We start from the raw sequence: 16406 nt of genomic DNA on the forward strand, positions 1-16406 counted from the left end.
TCGTCAGCCTTCAACTCTGAGGACTCTGCAGAAAACCATGAGCTGACCATGCTTTAGACACGAGGTACATGCTCTGTAGGCAGCGAATCCAGACCTCGCCATGCTTTAGACACGGGGTACACGCTCTGTAAGCAGCGAATCCAGACCTCGCCATGCTTTAGACACGGGGTACACGCTCTGTAGGCTGGTGCTCAGAGGGCAGATCACCAAGCTCCCATGACCCAGCAGAGCAAACCAGGGGACTCACTCCTGGCACCACATGGATGCGTTCTGAGAAGAATCTCCATGTCACCCCTCTTTGTGTGGCCTGCTACCACATGTCTGCAAACAGCCTAAGGTGCCCTCGCTTTAGTGTCATAGTCGCCTGGAGAAGGATGTCTCAAGACACAGTTATAGATTTTTGTATGGGAAGACTGTTGGCTAAACTAACATTTTCTTCAGATGTAAGAATTTTTATCTGTTGTTGTTTTTTATGGCTAGAAGCTAAATATAGTGAAGCCCCTGCCTCTAACAACATAAAAACAATCTTTCAAAAGTTTATTCAGCCGGCACCGGTTTGGCTCAGTGGATAGAGCGGCGGCCAGCGGACTGAAAGGTCCCGGGTTCGATTCCGGTCAAGGGCATGTACCTTGGTTGCGGGCACATCCCCCATGGGGGTGTGCAAGAGGCAGCTGGTCGATGATTCTCTCTCATCGACGTTTCTAACTCTCTATCCCTCTCTCTTCTTCTCTGAAAAATCAATAAAATATATTTAAAAAAAAAAAAAAAGTTTATTCATTCCGCAAACATTTACTAACATTTAACACGCCGAGCCCCATGTTAGACGCCATGGAAGAAGTGCACATGCAGAGCCCATGTCAAGGAGCTCACAGCAGTGAGGCCGTGGAATCAGCTGCGGGTTGTATGGAGAGCACCTGAACTTCTCCCTCACCCTCACTGACTCGTCCATCTAACAACATCTTCTCCCTCACCCTCATTGACCCATCTTCTCCCTCACCCTCACTGACTCGTCCATCTAACAACACTAGTCCGCACCTACTATGCACCAAAGAGAAATAAAATGGAAACGAAGGTGAGCTTTCTGTCTACTACGTCTAAGGAAGTACAGAGAGGCGAGTAATAAAACTTCTTCAGAGAAAAGTAAGGCCAAAAATGAGATGTAAATATACAAACATAGCATATGGGAAATGTTTGAGATGAAAGTCACGTTAGCAGTTTACTGTATTCCAGAGATGAACAGAGCTCCCCACGCACAGATTTCCGGCCAGATGGAGTTTCCTATTGACAATGAAAGCCAGAGTCTTGAATAACTCAAAACCAGAGAGAAGTAAATCAGAACAGGCACTGGCACTACTATCTTTAATCATCAGATTTTATAGAGAAAATAATCACACAGAGCACAATATAAAAACGACTAACGTTGCAAATTACATCAAGAAAGCCCAGATGGGCTGAATCCACCGTTTGGTAAACGGGTCTGCGTTTGAACAGGGCAACTGCAACACTAGCTCCTTCTCAGGTGAGGCTCGAGGCAAAACGATGAGCTCTAACTACATACTATACATTGTCACAGCATCTAATTTAACCTAAGTGGCTCAGGCACTCATTTTCCAGGGCAGCCCGAGAGAGGCAGAGCCCTGTCCTGCGGAGCTGGCCCAGTGTCACCTCAGAGGAGGGAGAGAAGAGCAGCTAGTTGCATGTTTCTAAGTGTTTTCAGCCTGTGAGGAGCACACATGGAGCTGCTCACATGTTACATGTTAACATCACATCTCCAGAGCGGGCACAGCTCCAGGGGGAGGCATTCGTGTCAATGGCACTGGCTCTCCCCCCGTTTCCCAATATCGCCGCTGGTACCTGCTTTGTTCAGATGGAAGTAAGTGTCTCTCAATGTAAGCACGATAAGCTACTCTGGAAAAAGGCTTGCCCTATGAGATCACAGGGCCTGGTCACAATGAAATCTTGATTCTAAAACTAACATTGAATGACCTAAGCTCACTGCACTGAGCACTATTCCTAACTATTTTTTACTTAATAGGGTTTCTGTGAAGCAAATGAAAACTGCTCTATAGACAGCCAGCCCTTAAGGCACAAAAGCTATTTATGCCCAACCGTCCTTCCTGCCGACACCATCAACTGAACTGATGTGCCTGTCCTCTGAGCTTATCTCTTCATAATACTAACTCGTTATGTTATTGATTTGTTTATCATTCCCCTTGCAAGGATACGAACATCTTAAGGGCAGGGACTGGGACTTACTGCATTTTCTACTCTGACATTTGGTAGAGATTCAAAAAATCGCTGAACTTTATTTTATGGTCATTGTTATGAGTATAGTAGCTACTTACTCTTTATAGGACTGTTACAAGCTATATAGCACTTACTCTAGCATGCTGGATTTTAATTTAATGACTCCTTCACATAGCAAAGGCCAAACCTAAAATGCTCAATCCAATGTGAGTAATCCCCACAACGCAGGTGGAGACGAGAGCAGCGTGTGGGTGCTCAGACTCCCTTCGCTGCACAGAGCTGCCATCCTCGCCTCGTGCCCACCCCAGCACGTACGGTGGACATTATAAAGCTAAGGGTTAGCAATGACAGGATACCTCAATTAGTTACTCTAGAACCTGGAATACACTAACTATCTTGGAGTTCAACCTATCTGAGAGGAGAAGAGAGATCCGTGTTACCTTCACCGAAAGAAAAGATGGTCTCTGTTGTTTTTAAGATCATCCAATAAATAAAGTCCAATAAACAGGGTTTTCTTCTGACCTTTTTAAACTACATTTGTTCTCCAGCGTGGTCATGGAAAGGGCATGGGCATCAGCTCCGCTGCTTAGCTGAGACTGACCGGGGACAAGCGCTCAGAAAACAGTCAGACTGCTTGGGGCCCCTGGTCCCAGGCACAGGATGCGAGAGGGAGCTCACTGGGGTACAACAGGGCAATCAGGCCACAGCCTCGCCTGATGAACTGCCCTTCTACACCAGACACAGACTTCTCGCCCAATCTCACCTCCTCCCGCCAGGCACCTGTTTTGCCATTTCTGAACGCCCTTCATTCCTGTCCCATTACTTCACTAATGACCCAGTCCAACTACTGAGGTAGTTGTACATTCCTGAGTTTTAAGATTTTTAATCCATTTTTAAATTATTTTAGTAGAATTATTATAAAATTCCAATTAATGAATAACATGAGTTAAAGAGTAATGGATTATACTGGCATTAATTGGCAACTAAGACCAAAAAAATGTTAAAAAGATGAGTGTAGGTCAACAGATGAAATTTGTCTTTAGATACACACAAAAAGGCTATCCAGAATTTCAGTAAACAAAAAAGCATACTAATAGGTTTTTGCTCGAATAGCTCTTATGCTTCATATATGACATCCTAGGGTATTCATGAAATGAAATACTAAGTGTGCTTTCTATTAGGTGAATGACAATAATTTAAGAAAAAAGAAAGTCAGGGAGAGAGGAAATGCCTTTAATATTAAAAATTTTCACCATTTAAGAAAAAATTTTCCCAAATGTAAAATTTCCCACGTAAAACAGAATATCAGGATCTTCCCAAATGACAAAAGCTGAATACTTTGTCACCATGTAAATGCAGGCACCTTTGGATCATTCTGTGCATGCGTAGCTCACACACTTTACGGGAACAGTTTGGAGAGTTGACCCTCTCCACGTCTAGAGTGAAGGGACAGTCAGATTAGCTGTACTTTCAGGAGAGAGACTGTCCCTTATAGCTAGCTTCTGGGCTGAAGACCAAGGAGCACCTCTCCCATTTAGAACAAGTGTAGACTCAGTAAGTGAGAGAGAGTGGTAGAGATGCAGAGGCCAAATTAAATTCAAGGTAGGAGCTAAGGGGAAGAATAATCTTCGTAAACTTGTGCTGAAAATATCGAAGAACTGAATAGCAAAAATGAGTAAATTGAGCCTGTGAAAAGAGTAAAGAAAATGTAGAGGCACTTTCTCTTTTCCTCTACTAATATGAAGGGGGAAAAAAATGCTGTTATTTTATTAAGGATGATTTTAATAGTGCAATTTAACTGGTAAAATGAAATTTTAAAAAATTCTCAAAAAGGACATTACTCCATTCATTTCATTCAGGGAAAATGCTCTAATCTTCAAATTACAAAACTATCCACCAAACTGGTGACAGGTATTTCTACAGGCAAAGGGGAATGGGAGCCGAAACCGGTTTGGCTCAGTGGATAGAGCGTCGGCCTGCGGACTGAAAGGTTCCAGGTTCGATTCCGGTCTAGGGCATGTGCATTGGCTGCAGGCGCATCTCCGATGGGGGGTGTGCAAGAGGCAGCTGGTCGATGTTTTTTTCTCATCGACGTTTCTGGCTCTCTATCCCTCTCTCCTCCTCTCTGTAAAAAATCAATAAAATATATTTTTTTTTAAAGGGGAGGAGGGGGCGGGAACGGGAAAGTGAAAGAAGGGAAATTAACCCGTAAAATGCTGAAATGTACAATAACCCTGATAAGAGGAAAAGCTCTGTAACATAAACTATATGCAATTGGAAGATTTTAAATCTTCATTCTACCACAATACATGGCATTCTACAAGCTGACCTCACTTGCCCATCATGATTCTAAATTATAACTGATGTTGATTCTGTTCTGAAACAACTCAGTCATCTAAAAACCTGTCATTGTAAGACATTAAGAGTTAACAGTTCTATCTTTCTCAATATCTTCACTATCCATCTTTTGAATGGTAACTCCCTTCAAGCCAATAAGTAAGTACAGTATTACTAGTGTTGTAAAATTTGGGAAGAATTGTAATGCTTTTAGAATACTGACCCTCCAAGGCTTTCATCACATTAGTTGACTTTTGCTAAAAACCTAACATCTCCATTCTGTATTTCTGGATTGAGAAAAGAGGGGAAATAGAGAATTAATGGGCACTTCGTATTCAGAGTACAGTACACTGGAAATAACAACAGTACACAGTGCTGCTCTAGTTTCTATATGTCCTACTACACTTAAAATATAACTTAACTAAAGTGTTGAATGATGAGAATAAACTATGTAGTGCACTACAGTGAGATATCAACAAAATGAAATCAGCATGACCAGCGCTCACCCTTACTCGAGAGGCATTCTAAGCTCAGAACTGAGAGACGTACCTGCTCACTTTGCTGCCACTCGCCTTGCTGCTTCAGGGACGGTACGGCCCAGATGCTTAGTTTCCCTGAGAAGTGAATGGCCGCAAGGAGGGTCCCGTCTGGAGAGAGGCTCATCTTAAAGATCCCATCCTGCACAGAGATGGTACCACATTAATGACAGGGCAAGCGCTTGCAGCTCAGTAGAAATGACTTCCAGAATTTAAAAATACACTTCAGAGGGTGCATGTCATCAATGATCTCTGTAATTAAGGGTTCCAGCAGTTTCATGACATTATGAATGTGCTCCGGAATATAGAAGCAGGACTCTTACCCTTAGGGAGGATTTTTACATCTATTTTATAGTGTAATAATTTCCATATCACCCAAAACCAAATATGATATTATAAAAATATTCCTTAATACCACACATTAATTACCATGAGTTCTCAGTAACTTTTATGGGTGGATGTTAAGTAGATTGTGAATTTCTTGAATTTTGGATCGACATCTTTATAAAATTCTGTCTGTACACAATGTCTGGAATATGCTATCCATCCTACACAGGCACAAATTATGCCTCGGAAGAGAAGGAAAGGGAGGAGAAGGAAGAGAGAGAGAAGAGAAGAGGTGATGAAACTACAGCGGCCACGGGAATAAAGGCATTTCTTAACTTGAGGAGCACTCTGAATGTTTAAGCTGGCCAATTACCCCATTTAAAGACCACCAGTAATCGCTGACAGAGGAGAGAAACCATGTGTTCACTGATTTTACGTGGCCAACCTCAGGGTACACCGAGAAAATCTTACCAAGAAAGTCCTACTCATTCAAATAATCTCAGGCCTTTCCTACGAGAAAACCAGTCTTGCTCAGCTACTGTGAGAGGAACCACACAAGCAGAGATATCACCTGCTACCACCCACCACAGACCCAGAAGAATCCAGCACACTAACTGGACATCTACTTCCCAGGCAGCGTGGATTGAGGACAGGCTCTGAGGCAGTTTACCCTGGAGACTAAAACAGAGCCTGAAAATGGCAGCCCAGAACCTCACTCCTCCCCAGCCCTTAGGAGCACAGGGTAAGCTGTGAGTTACCTGTTCTTGTCCGGGGTGACTGTATAGCTTGACATTTAGCATCCTTAATAATCCCAGTGTCTTTGGTACCTACAACATAAGAGCACAGCAAACAAAGAAAGATTAATGTTTTCCCATTGTAAAAAGTCCTTTTTATCATAAACTGAAAACTATAGGAAATCTAGTATTTAAAGAAATGGTTAAGAAGATTATTGATAGGTGTCAAAGATATTGGTGAGACAGTTTTTATCTGGGGGGGTGGAGGGAAGTCCACCAAGCGGGATAGCTTACAAATACTGTACACCCATAATCAAATGCTTTTTAAATACATACATAATAAGCCTAATACAATCTATGCAAATTAGAATCTCCTCCAAGCTCTACTCAAAGACGCTGTTCCAGGTTCTCATTCTAACCTAACATTACTCTGGAAAAGATCGACTTCCAACAGAAATTTCATTCATTAAGGAATTAATTCTATACTTGAAAAATACCAGAAAAGTAATCATCATTTAGAAACCAGCATTTGAAATAACACAAGATTATTTTGCTCTTTGGATTTAATAAATATAAAAGCAAGAGAGGGAGATAGGTATAATTTTTAATGGAAAATCACAAGTGTCACTGAAGATGTGGAGAATTTGGGACGCTAGCACCTTGTTGGGTAGGAATATAAATTGGTACGGTGCTATAGAAAAGTATGGCTGTAACTCAAAAAATTAACCTTAGAACTTCCCATGTAAGTATATACCCTGAATAATTAAATATATGTTTTCAAATAAATACTAGTACACAAATGTTTATAGAAATACTATTCATATCACCCAGAAAGTGGAAACAACTGAGATGCCCATGAATTAAAGAATGGGTAGACAAATGCAGTATATGTATATAGTGGAATAGTCTTCAGTCATAAAAAGGACTGAAATGCTAATACATGCTGCAACTTGGATGAACCTCAAAAATATTATGCTAAATGAAAGAAGCCAGATACAAATGGCCACCCTACATGATTCCATTCACATGAAGCATTAATGGGTAAATCCACAGAAACAGAAAGCAGACCGTGATTGCCAGTGAAGAAGATGTTCTGAAACCAGGCAGCTGATGGTTGCACAAAATCGTGAATGTCCTAAATGCCATGGACTGTATACTTCAAAATGGCTAAGGGTTAACATAATGTGAAATTTACTTAATTTCAAAGAAAAAGGCAAAGGGGGGGGCGGTATATACTGTTTGTTGAAGTTAAAATTTTCCTAACAGAACTGAGTAGCTGAAGACATTCATGATAGCCTAACTCCCAACATTTTCTCCAATGATGAGAAAGAACAAGGAGGGAAAACTAATTCTACATAAAAACCACACCACAGCTTAAACTGAAGATTAAGGTTAACCAATCTTCATAATAACTTTAAGGAGAAACAGAAAAATCAGGGTGTCAACTCACTTGCTCTTGGCATGTCCCCATGACCCCCACCCAGGCCCACTGCCAAGCCTGGTGGCGAGCAAAAGCAGAAGGAGAAAAAGTTACAGGGCCCGGGAGGCCAGACAACGGAAGCTAACAAAGGGTCTGAGGCCTATGGAATGTCACTTTCAAATCTATAATCCAAAGGACTTCCCAGAAACAGAAAAAATCATAATCTATACAATGAAAGAGGTACCCTGGGAACTAAAGCCCAGAATAACCAACTCTAAGAGATACCCTAGGAAAGCTAGTAGATTGCCAAGATAAAGAAAATCCTCAAGGCCTCCAAGCAAAATGGCCAAACATCATCCACAGGACCCTGAGCCAGGGTTCTTCCCTTCCTCCCGAGACCAGAGCTCTCGCCTGGCCCCTGTTCAGCTTACGGCCCTCAGTTCTGGGCTGGGCTGGACCCTCAGAGCGGCAAAGGCTCCTTCCTTCACCTTCCATTGCCTAGAGCAGTGATTCCATGATGAACAAACAGATAAATAAACTATCACACAGATGGCACCAGCATTCATTTGGAAACTTGGGACAATGCATATATTGAATTTTGTCCAGTCTGTTTTACAACCTAGCAGCCTTGCAAGAGACTAGAATATACGTCAGCAGCATTTTTCGGTCAATATCCACCCCAACACAATAGCCACCTTAAGCAAACAATCAGAGGAGGTTCCGTGAGGAAGATGTCTGCCATCTGACAATGGAAAAAACCCTATAACGCAGGTGACTTTGAGGCGGGAAGGTCATGGGGAAGGACCATAAGTTTAGCTGCAAGACGTATGTAAAAGCCACTAACGTAATGAAAATGCACCTGCAGCATCTCAAGAAGTTAATCATATGGCCAGCACTCAGCTGGCAGTCGATATTTCCCTTCCACACTTACTCTGTTGGTGCACCGGCAACCGTCTTTAAAAATACAGCCAGGACCACAGCTGCAGGGCGGGGAAGACGCACACACAGCAGGCCGCAGAGTGAACGCACGGAGGCTCACAGAACCAAGGCCAGGGCAGGCCTATGGTCTGCGCCGGACTCCGTGACGGCCCCTTCCCCAGACTGCTCCCGCCGTCAGGTGCACCTGCCCACACCGTCCTACGACGGGCTTCGCAGCTGATCTACCTCCTGGCTCATCCATAGGCGTGGGTAGAGCCAATCCCTGCCTGCAAGTCACTGATAATTAAATGGCTAACACACACAACAGCACTCAGCACAGCTGCCAGACAGAAAAGTGCTTAAACATGGTAACGTCCAAATAAGCAAGTTCAAGTAACACGACTACAGTTAGGCTGACTGCTTTCTAACAATGAAGGTAAGTCGCATACCACACGCTGGAGATAAATGTGACATGTGAAAGGAGCACTCAAGGGTCACTAGCATTAAGTCGTTTTCCTCCTTCAGGACAAATTATATTTCCTCCTCTTTCTCCTGCCCAGGGCGCCTGCCCGAGGCCCAGCAGCTCAGGGAAAGGACTCACCACAGCCACCGTGTCGCCGCCGCCGGTGACCTGCTTGTAGTAAGGCGACCCCGACAGCACCCTCCAGGCGGAGAGGCCGGCGCTGGACGCCTTCGAGGTGCCCGCTTCGGAGGCTTCGCATCCGCCCACCAGCAGAAGCCTGAGAGAGAGAGAAATGAGAAGCATCGCTAATTGCCAATATAAACAAGACAACATCAGAACAAAGCGAGCAGAAGCAGTTACCTTCCCAAAGAAAATTCAAGTCAAATCACTACATGCTAAACCTAGAAGGCAAATGTTTTAGAAGAAACAAGGAAAGAAAACCAGGTTTTTCCGTTAGAATTTCACCTTCCCTTACGCAGGGGAAGGGTTACACAATTCAGCTCCTAAGCCCAGATGGGGGGTTAGAAATGAGAAAAACATCTTAAAATGGCCACTCAGGGCAAAGAAACTACTGACACCAGCCGAAACCGGTTTGGCTCAGTGGATAGAGCATTGGTCTGCGGACTGAAGGGTCCCGGGTTCGATTCTGGTCAAGGGCATGTACCTTGGTTGCAGGCACATCCCCAGTAGGGGGTGTGCAAGAGGCAGCTGATGGATGATTCTCTCTCATCGATGTTTCTAACTCTCTATCCCTCTCTCTTTCTCTCTGCAAAAAAATCAAAATATACTTTAAAAAATAATAAAGAAAAAGAAACTACCGACACCAATAAACTTTAACAAGCAGACACGCCGCCTCACCAGACACACAGTGCGTGGGTCGCAGCAGGGCACGGGGTGCCATGAGGGTATTTAAAGTCAGAGGAGGAGGAAGGGCGTCGGTGCCAGAGCGATGTGAGGCCAGGCCGGCTCTGAAAAAGGGGCCACAAGCCAAGGACGCGGGGCGGCCCCTGGAAGCTGGAAAAGGCGAGAAAACAGGTGCTCCGGGGCTTCCTGAAAAGACCAGCCCCGCTGACCCCTTGGTTTTAGCTCAGCGAGACCCACCCGGGACTTCTCACCCACGACTGTCACCCAGTGAACGTGTTCTGTGCCACCCTGTGTGCGGCCTCTGTTAGAGCAAACACAGAAGTCTAACACGCACCTCGCTCCTTTCCCAGCCCCAGGCGACCCGTCGGACTCTAACTCCTCCACCGTCTCTCCCCGTTTCATCACTTACCTTCTAAGTAAGCGAACAGCAACCATAAAAAAAAAAAAAAAAAAAAATCACCTCTACCACATACTCGCAAATGTAAATCATTCAAAACTGCATAAAAATCCTTCTAGGTTTAGCCACAGAGTTCAGCCCCACTCAAAAATCTCAAAATTCAGGAAGTACTGAAAATGGGCTTTATTCACAGAAATATAACTGGAGCTGTCCCTCGCAGCCAGGTTCCTATTGCTTTTATACCCGGCTTTAACAAGTGTCCATTGCCGCAAGCTGCCAGCAGCAGACTTGGGGAAGATGGCCTGCAGCACACCGATTACGGCCCGTCCTCAGAGCAAACGGCTAATTAGCCCCACTCACCAGGGAAGGAGACTGGGTCCAAAGTCACGCTAGCAGTGTGAGCAGTCCTGGCCTGGAGCAGCCATTTGGCTCAAATGGTTCTTTTGCACCAAGGTAATTTTCCCCAAAAAGGTATATTTACTGCAGATAAAATAATAATATTCCCCTGGATCTAACCACCAATTTGAAGAAAATGTAGCTGACAAAAATACTTTAAACAGCACTACAGAGATGCAATCTAAACAGTGGAAGATCTAAAAATCTAGACAGTAAGAAACTACAGTGTAAATGACCTGGTTTCTTCAGAACTAACTGCCTACCTTATTCTTATTCTCTCTCAGCAAAAGAATGAAGAATGAAGGAGAGCCCAGTGTGCTCAGTGTTGAGCATCCACCTATGAACCAGGAGGTCACAGTTCAATTCCCGATCAGGGCACATGGCAGGTTGCGGGCTTGATCCCCAGTAGAAAGTGTGAAGGAGGCAGCTAATCAATGATTCTCTCTCATCATTGATGTTTCTATCTCTCCCTCTCCCTTCCTCTCTGAAATCAATAAAAATAAAATAATAATAATAAAAAGAACAAAATCTGGATGTTTGCTGACACTGACTGATTACTGTTAATTATCTTTGAATATGATAATGGCTTCAAGTTCATGTTTATTAGAGTCCTTATTTTTTAAATATATAACCGAAATATTGAGTGAAATTATATGCTTTCAAGGATTTAGTTCGAAATGATCCAGGAGCAGGCAGGTGAAGGAATGACTGGGGATACAGACAGAGTGAGACTGGCCATCAACTGATCATTACACTGAATGGCAGACACAAGAGAGTCGGCACCCTACTCTCTATGAACAGCCTTCCAATTTTTTATAAAAACATATTTTTTTGAAAGTCAACTTGTCAGGAAAAACTCCTCTGACTAGATAGAAACAAAACAGGTACTTTTATATATCTACATTTCCAAACTTAATCAGTGTGGTGTTTTTTTTTTCTAAACAGAAAACATGTCATGCATAAAATATATCATTAAAAATCAGTAACATAATTATAATAAAAAGTTTCTGAGAACTCAACAAATCCCAAAAGGCCACGATACAGCAGATCCTGAGAACTAAAATAATTTTTATCTGATGAATGTGCAACATATGTAATCATTTTCTCAGGAGACTGAGCATTATTGTTTAATCTGTACTACTATGTTGTGGAGGGAACAGATGTCATATCCAATTTTCAGATTAAAAAACAGACATATGGAACTTTAAGTTGTGTGACTACTAAAGGACATACAGAGCTGAGTTTCAGATTTTTGTCACCAGGTCTTGATGCTAGAAAACACTTACTCTCTATGAAATTCTCACGAATACCATGGCCATGCAAAGATCAAGTTGGCTACAATATGAAAAGATCAGAATGAACAAAAGTGATTCAATACCTGCTTCCAAACCACCCCTCCACCATTCCTGGCAACCAGAAGAGTAAGTGGGGAAAGAGGCAGAATGATGGACCCATCAGGTATGTCCCCTCCAGATAGAATGGCAACGTGGGGACGCGGATGCTCCAGCTACGAAGATGCACGTGTGCATAAGTAGATGATACAAAGCGGGGACTGACAGCCTTCATCGACGGGTCTTGTACCCCTTCCTTTCCTCGGACAGCCTCGGGCGTGCTTTCCTATCCGGGAAGGAAAATGGGCACAGGCCAGGGGAGAGGCAGGACCACTGCTGCTCAGGAGCTCATCAAGACCTCGGAGCTGGGTCAACACAGCCTGAAGGACAGGTGAACTGCATGGAGGAAGAGGCCAGAGAAAAGTCTGTCCTTAAACCATTTCCAGGCAGGGAAGAGCATCCTCAGCGGAGAGAACCTGATGCACAAGAGCACAGACCCCGCTGTGAAATGGTGTGCTCAGAGAACGGGAAGACATGCAGTAAGTGCTTCTAGCCTGTATGAGGCCAGCAGGACAGACGTCCAAAGGGGTTCTTGACAATACAAAACAGTTCACCCTGCTCCCTTCCAAGGTACAGACCTGCCACCCTCCACACAGTAACAGTTCTTTAAGCCAGCAGTCGCCAACCTTTCCCAGGGACCACAGGTTGGTAACCGCTGCTTTAAACCATGCCACCTTGACCAAACGGTGAGCCACCTGGGCAGAGACTGTCTGTGTCCCGCACAGCGTTTACCAGCACTGTTCCACTCCAGAAACGCCTACCTGCCCACTCTGTGCAGAGAACTACAGGGACACGATAACTGAGACACAGTCCTCGTCCTTGGCTTACCGCCTCTGGCTTCAGTCCTCCCCGCTGAGAAACGAAGGGGCTGGGCCCCACGATGGATAAATCTCGTTTCCAGCTCTGACATTTTAAGAGTCTCAAACTCAAAGCAGGAGCACAGGTACCAGACAACAAAAATGAACAGTGACTGAGGCAGCAAAAATGCACAGGGAGGAGGGGACTAAGAGCAGGAGCGCAGGCAGAGCAGAGAGAACGGGCAGTAATAAGGGGGTGGGCAAGGCCATCTGAGGAGTGGGAGGTGGGCAGACAGCGGCCACTAAGTATCACACATACGTAACAATGATGAACTAAACGGGCGCTACAAGTTATTGCCAAGTATTAGAAATGGCTTATTGAGGGCCTTCAATCTAATAATTGTTGGAAAAGTCTGCCATCTAGTGGCTTGACACTCCTTCAAGCCAAGGAGAGAAATCTGAAATACCAGCGGAGACACTTTAACACACACTGTCCAGTGGCAATGTGCTTGTGGCATACATTCAGCAAGGAAGGAAAAAAAGAAAGAACTACATGTCTCAAAATTGAGAAGTGTTTAAACCATGCTTACGACCAAAGTAAGGGCTCAAAAATCACTACCCTCCACTATGAAGCTAGAAGCCATTGCTCTCTTGGAATAATTGGAATGTTTCCCATTTTAGTTCATTTTAGTATAACTTAAATATTCTTTACTATAAAAATGTTACTTGTTGAATACTTTAAATTCTGATTACCTTTATGCATTAAAGAGCATATAAGAAGGAAACACGCATAACCATGATGGTTCCAAACATCAGCCAGCATGCATGGGATCTCCTGGAGGCTTGTGAAAGCGCAGACCACTGGGCCACCCCTCAGAGGTCCAACTCAGTGGGTGGAGCCAAGAATCTGCATCTCCAACAGCCTCTCCCGGTGATGCAGGTCACTGGGCAGGCACCTTCCTTTGAGAAGACACACTCCCCATTATGCTGGAATCTATAAGCTGAGCTCCTCAGGACACGGTTCATCATGAATCAAAATCTGAAGCGTCCCACCATCAAGTGGACACGTGCTCAAGGATCTCCAAGTAAAACTGCTTATCCTGCGTCGTTATTTGTAAAGACAAAACCTGAGGATTTTTCTCAGATGGAGAAAGCACTAATGGAGAAATGGAGACAGCTAGTTCCTAAGCAAAACTTTATTTTCCTGGCAGTTTCATAATTAGGCGTTAAATGTATTTAAAATTGGGTGGTACCTGGTTATAAATTCCTTGGAATGTAATTTGAGATTTAGAATCAAGAGGTATAGGAAATCTATAAAATTCAACACTCCTCGTTTTATACCTTTCAAGCAGAATCGGACCCATATTCAGATAGATGGTTGACTGGCATAGATTAGACATTCTACTGCAAAGAGATGAGAAATAGAGTAAAAAGGACTTTATAGGCAGAAGACAAAATAAGTAGGAAGCAGCATGAAGGTTTTAAAAAAGACACTGAGAAATGCAAGAATTCACACATGTCTGAAGTTATCTAGAGGAGTCAGCACCATAGCCTCTGGACCAAATCCAAACCACCACCTGCTTCTGTAAATAAAGCTGCACTGGAATACACTCACACATGTTCATTCGTGTGTTTCTGTGGCTGCATTCACACTGCCATGTAAAGGCCCTCTACAGAAGTATGCTGGCCCTTGGTCTGGAGCAAAGAAACATGAAGGGCTGTGACAGGAGCCTAGAAAAGTCAAAAGACCAAACTACCAACGGCCTTTAGTACTAAACCCAGGAGCTGTAGCTCTCTTCCCACGGCTAATGGCATTAGAGAAGAATTTTTAAGCTTCGGGCTTGAGTTTTAAGACCTATATTCCTTGCTAGAAGCACAACAGAAAATAAATTAGCGGAGGAGCAGACAGAGAGCAGGGAACACCCTGATAATAAATTGGGTAAGAAGTAATGAGTTCCTGAACTATAAGGATGGTAGCAGAAGTGGAGAGGAGGAGATAAAGCTGAGATATATGAGAGAAGAATAACCAACAAGTCTTAAGGATTCATAAAAATGAGTTAAGACAGTTATCGAAAGTGAATCTCAGGTTTTGGCCTGGTGAAATGCCATATATCAGGATTTGGAAATACAGGAGCAAATGTAGGATTGGGGGTAAATATAAGTTCAGAGAATGTAATGAGTATGAGGTACTTGTGAGCGGCTATCCCAGAAAAGTTCTGAGGGGCTGGGCCAATCGCTCTGTGCGCCAGGGACACAGATTTGGGAGATATCACACACGCACTTACGCGGTTAAATGTTTGCTTAAAGCTGCCTATAAAGAATTCACAGCCGAGACCGGTTTGGCTCAATGGATAGAGCGTCGGCTTGGGGACTGAAGGGTCCCAGGTTCGATTCCAGTCAAGGGCATGTACCTTGGTTGCAGGCATATCCCCAGTAGAGGGTGTGCAAGAGGCAGCTGATCGATGACTCTCTCTCATCGATGTTTCTAACTCTCTATCTCTCTCCCTTCCTCTCTGTACAAAATCAATAAAATATATTTTAAAAAAAAAAATTCACAGAGTAGGTAAGAGGAAAATATGGCCCAGGGATTCCACTAATTATCCACTAGATTTAATGAACAGAATCAGCATGGTTGTAGGATGCAAGATCAATGTTCATGAATCAATTGTATTCCTACATACCAGCAATAAACACTGAGAGAGGGGAAGCATAAGGGAACGTACACACACATACACACAGACACAGACACACCTCTCACGAGCTAGGGAAGAGGAGAGAAACACCCAGCCCAGCTCTGCTACTGCACACCTGTGTCATTCACTGGCAGCTCCTGATGGCCTAGACGCGGCTCCAGGCACCTCTCAATGCAGCATTACAGGCAGCCATAACCAATGGGAGGCAGGCAACACCTACAGGAAATTTTACTCCTGTTCCTCACTAGGGCAACCAAAAAGAAAAGCTATCTCCTATTCATTTCCTTTAATCTCCCAAAGCCTTAGCCAAGGGTCCTCAAGGGGGGAGTAGAGGGGATCGGAATGCCCTACAGAGGCTTTTATCAAATCAGATGCTGGGATCCCATCCCACAACAACCTGACCAGTCAAGTCTTGGAGAGAGGAGCCTAGGTATGCATCACTCCTCATTCCTATAAAACAGATTCAACTGCCTTTTTTCCACTCTCTACTCCCAAGAGAGACCACCCAGCTAGCATCACTCCGAGTATAAGAAGAAAGTCAATCTGGCCCAAGTCATATCAAGTTAAACTACCACCAAAACACTCTGAAAAGAAAGAGGGGCTAGAAAGAATGGTTGATTGATTGATTGACCAACTGAACAGGTTCAAAAATTTATAAAGATCTTAAAAGGCCCATTTAATTGCAATGGTAACATAATGAGAATTAGCCCATTCTATCCAAGAATCTCTGAATATAGGAATGATGGATGAGTGAAAGCTGATTTCAAAAAAAAATTTTTTTTAAATTAATGTTTTTCAATACTAAGCCAAAAAGTTCAAATTAATAAAGTGTTGTCTTCTACTTTAACAGCCTCCAGCTGCCTGCTTTTTAAAAACCAAGATACAT

The 16406-nt window shown here is 43.7% G+C and overlaps 1 protein-coding gene across 3 annotated transcripts in view; it reads right to left on the reverse strand.

Moving 5' to 3' along the window:
• NBAS (NBAS subunit of NRZ tethering complex) overlaps positions 1 to 16406 on the reverse strand; it is a 160195-nt gene that overhangs the window by 123554 nt on the left and 20235 nt on the right. For all 3 annotated transcript variants that reach the window (XM_045580476.1, XM_036434642.2, XM_045580477.1), the window contains exons 10-12: positions 9121 to 9259; positions 6206 to 6274; positions 5134 to 5262 (exon numbers count right to left, since the gene is read on the reverse strand). In XM_045580476.1, coding sequence (XP_045436432.1) covers positions 5134 to 5262; positions 6206 to 6274; positions 9121 to 9259 — 337 coding nt within the window. The remainder of the gene's footprint in view (positions 1 to 5133; positions 5263 to 6205; positions 6275 to 9120; positions 9260 to 16406) is intronic.

This window comes from Pipistrellus kuhlii, unplaced genomic scaffold (genome assembly GCF_014108245.1).
Source record: "Pipistrellus kuhlii isolate mPipKuh1 unplaced genomic scaffold, mPipKuh1.p scaffold_m20_p_13, whole genome shotgun sequence".
Lineage (NCBI taxonomy): Eukaryota > Metazoa > Chordata > Mammalia > Chiroptera > Vespertilionidae > Pipistrellus > Pipistrellus kuhlii.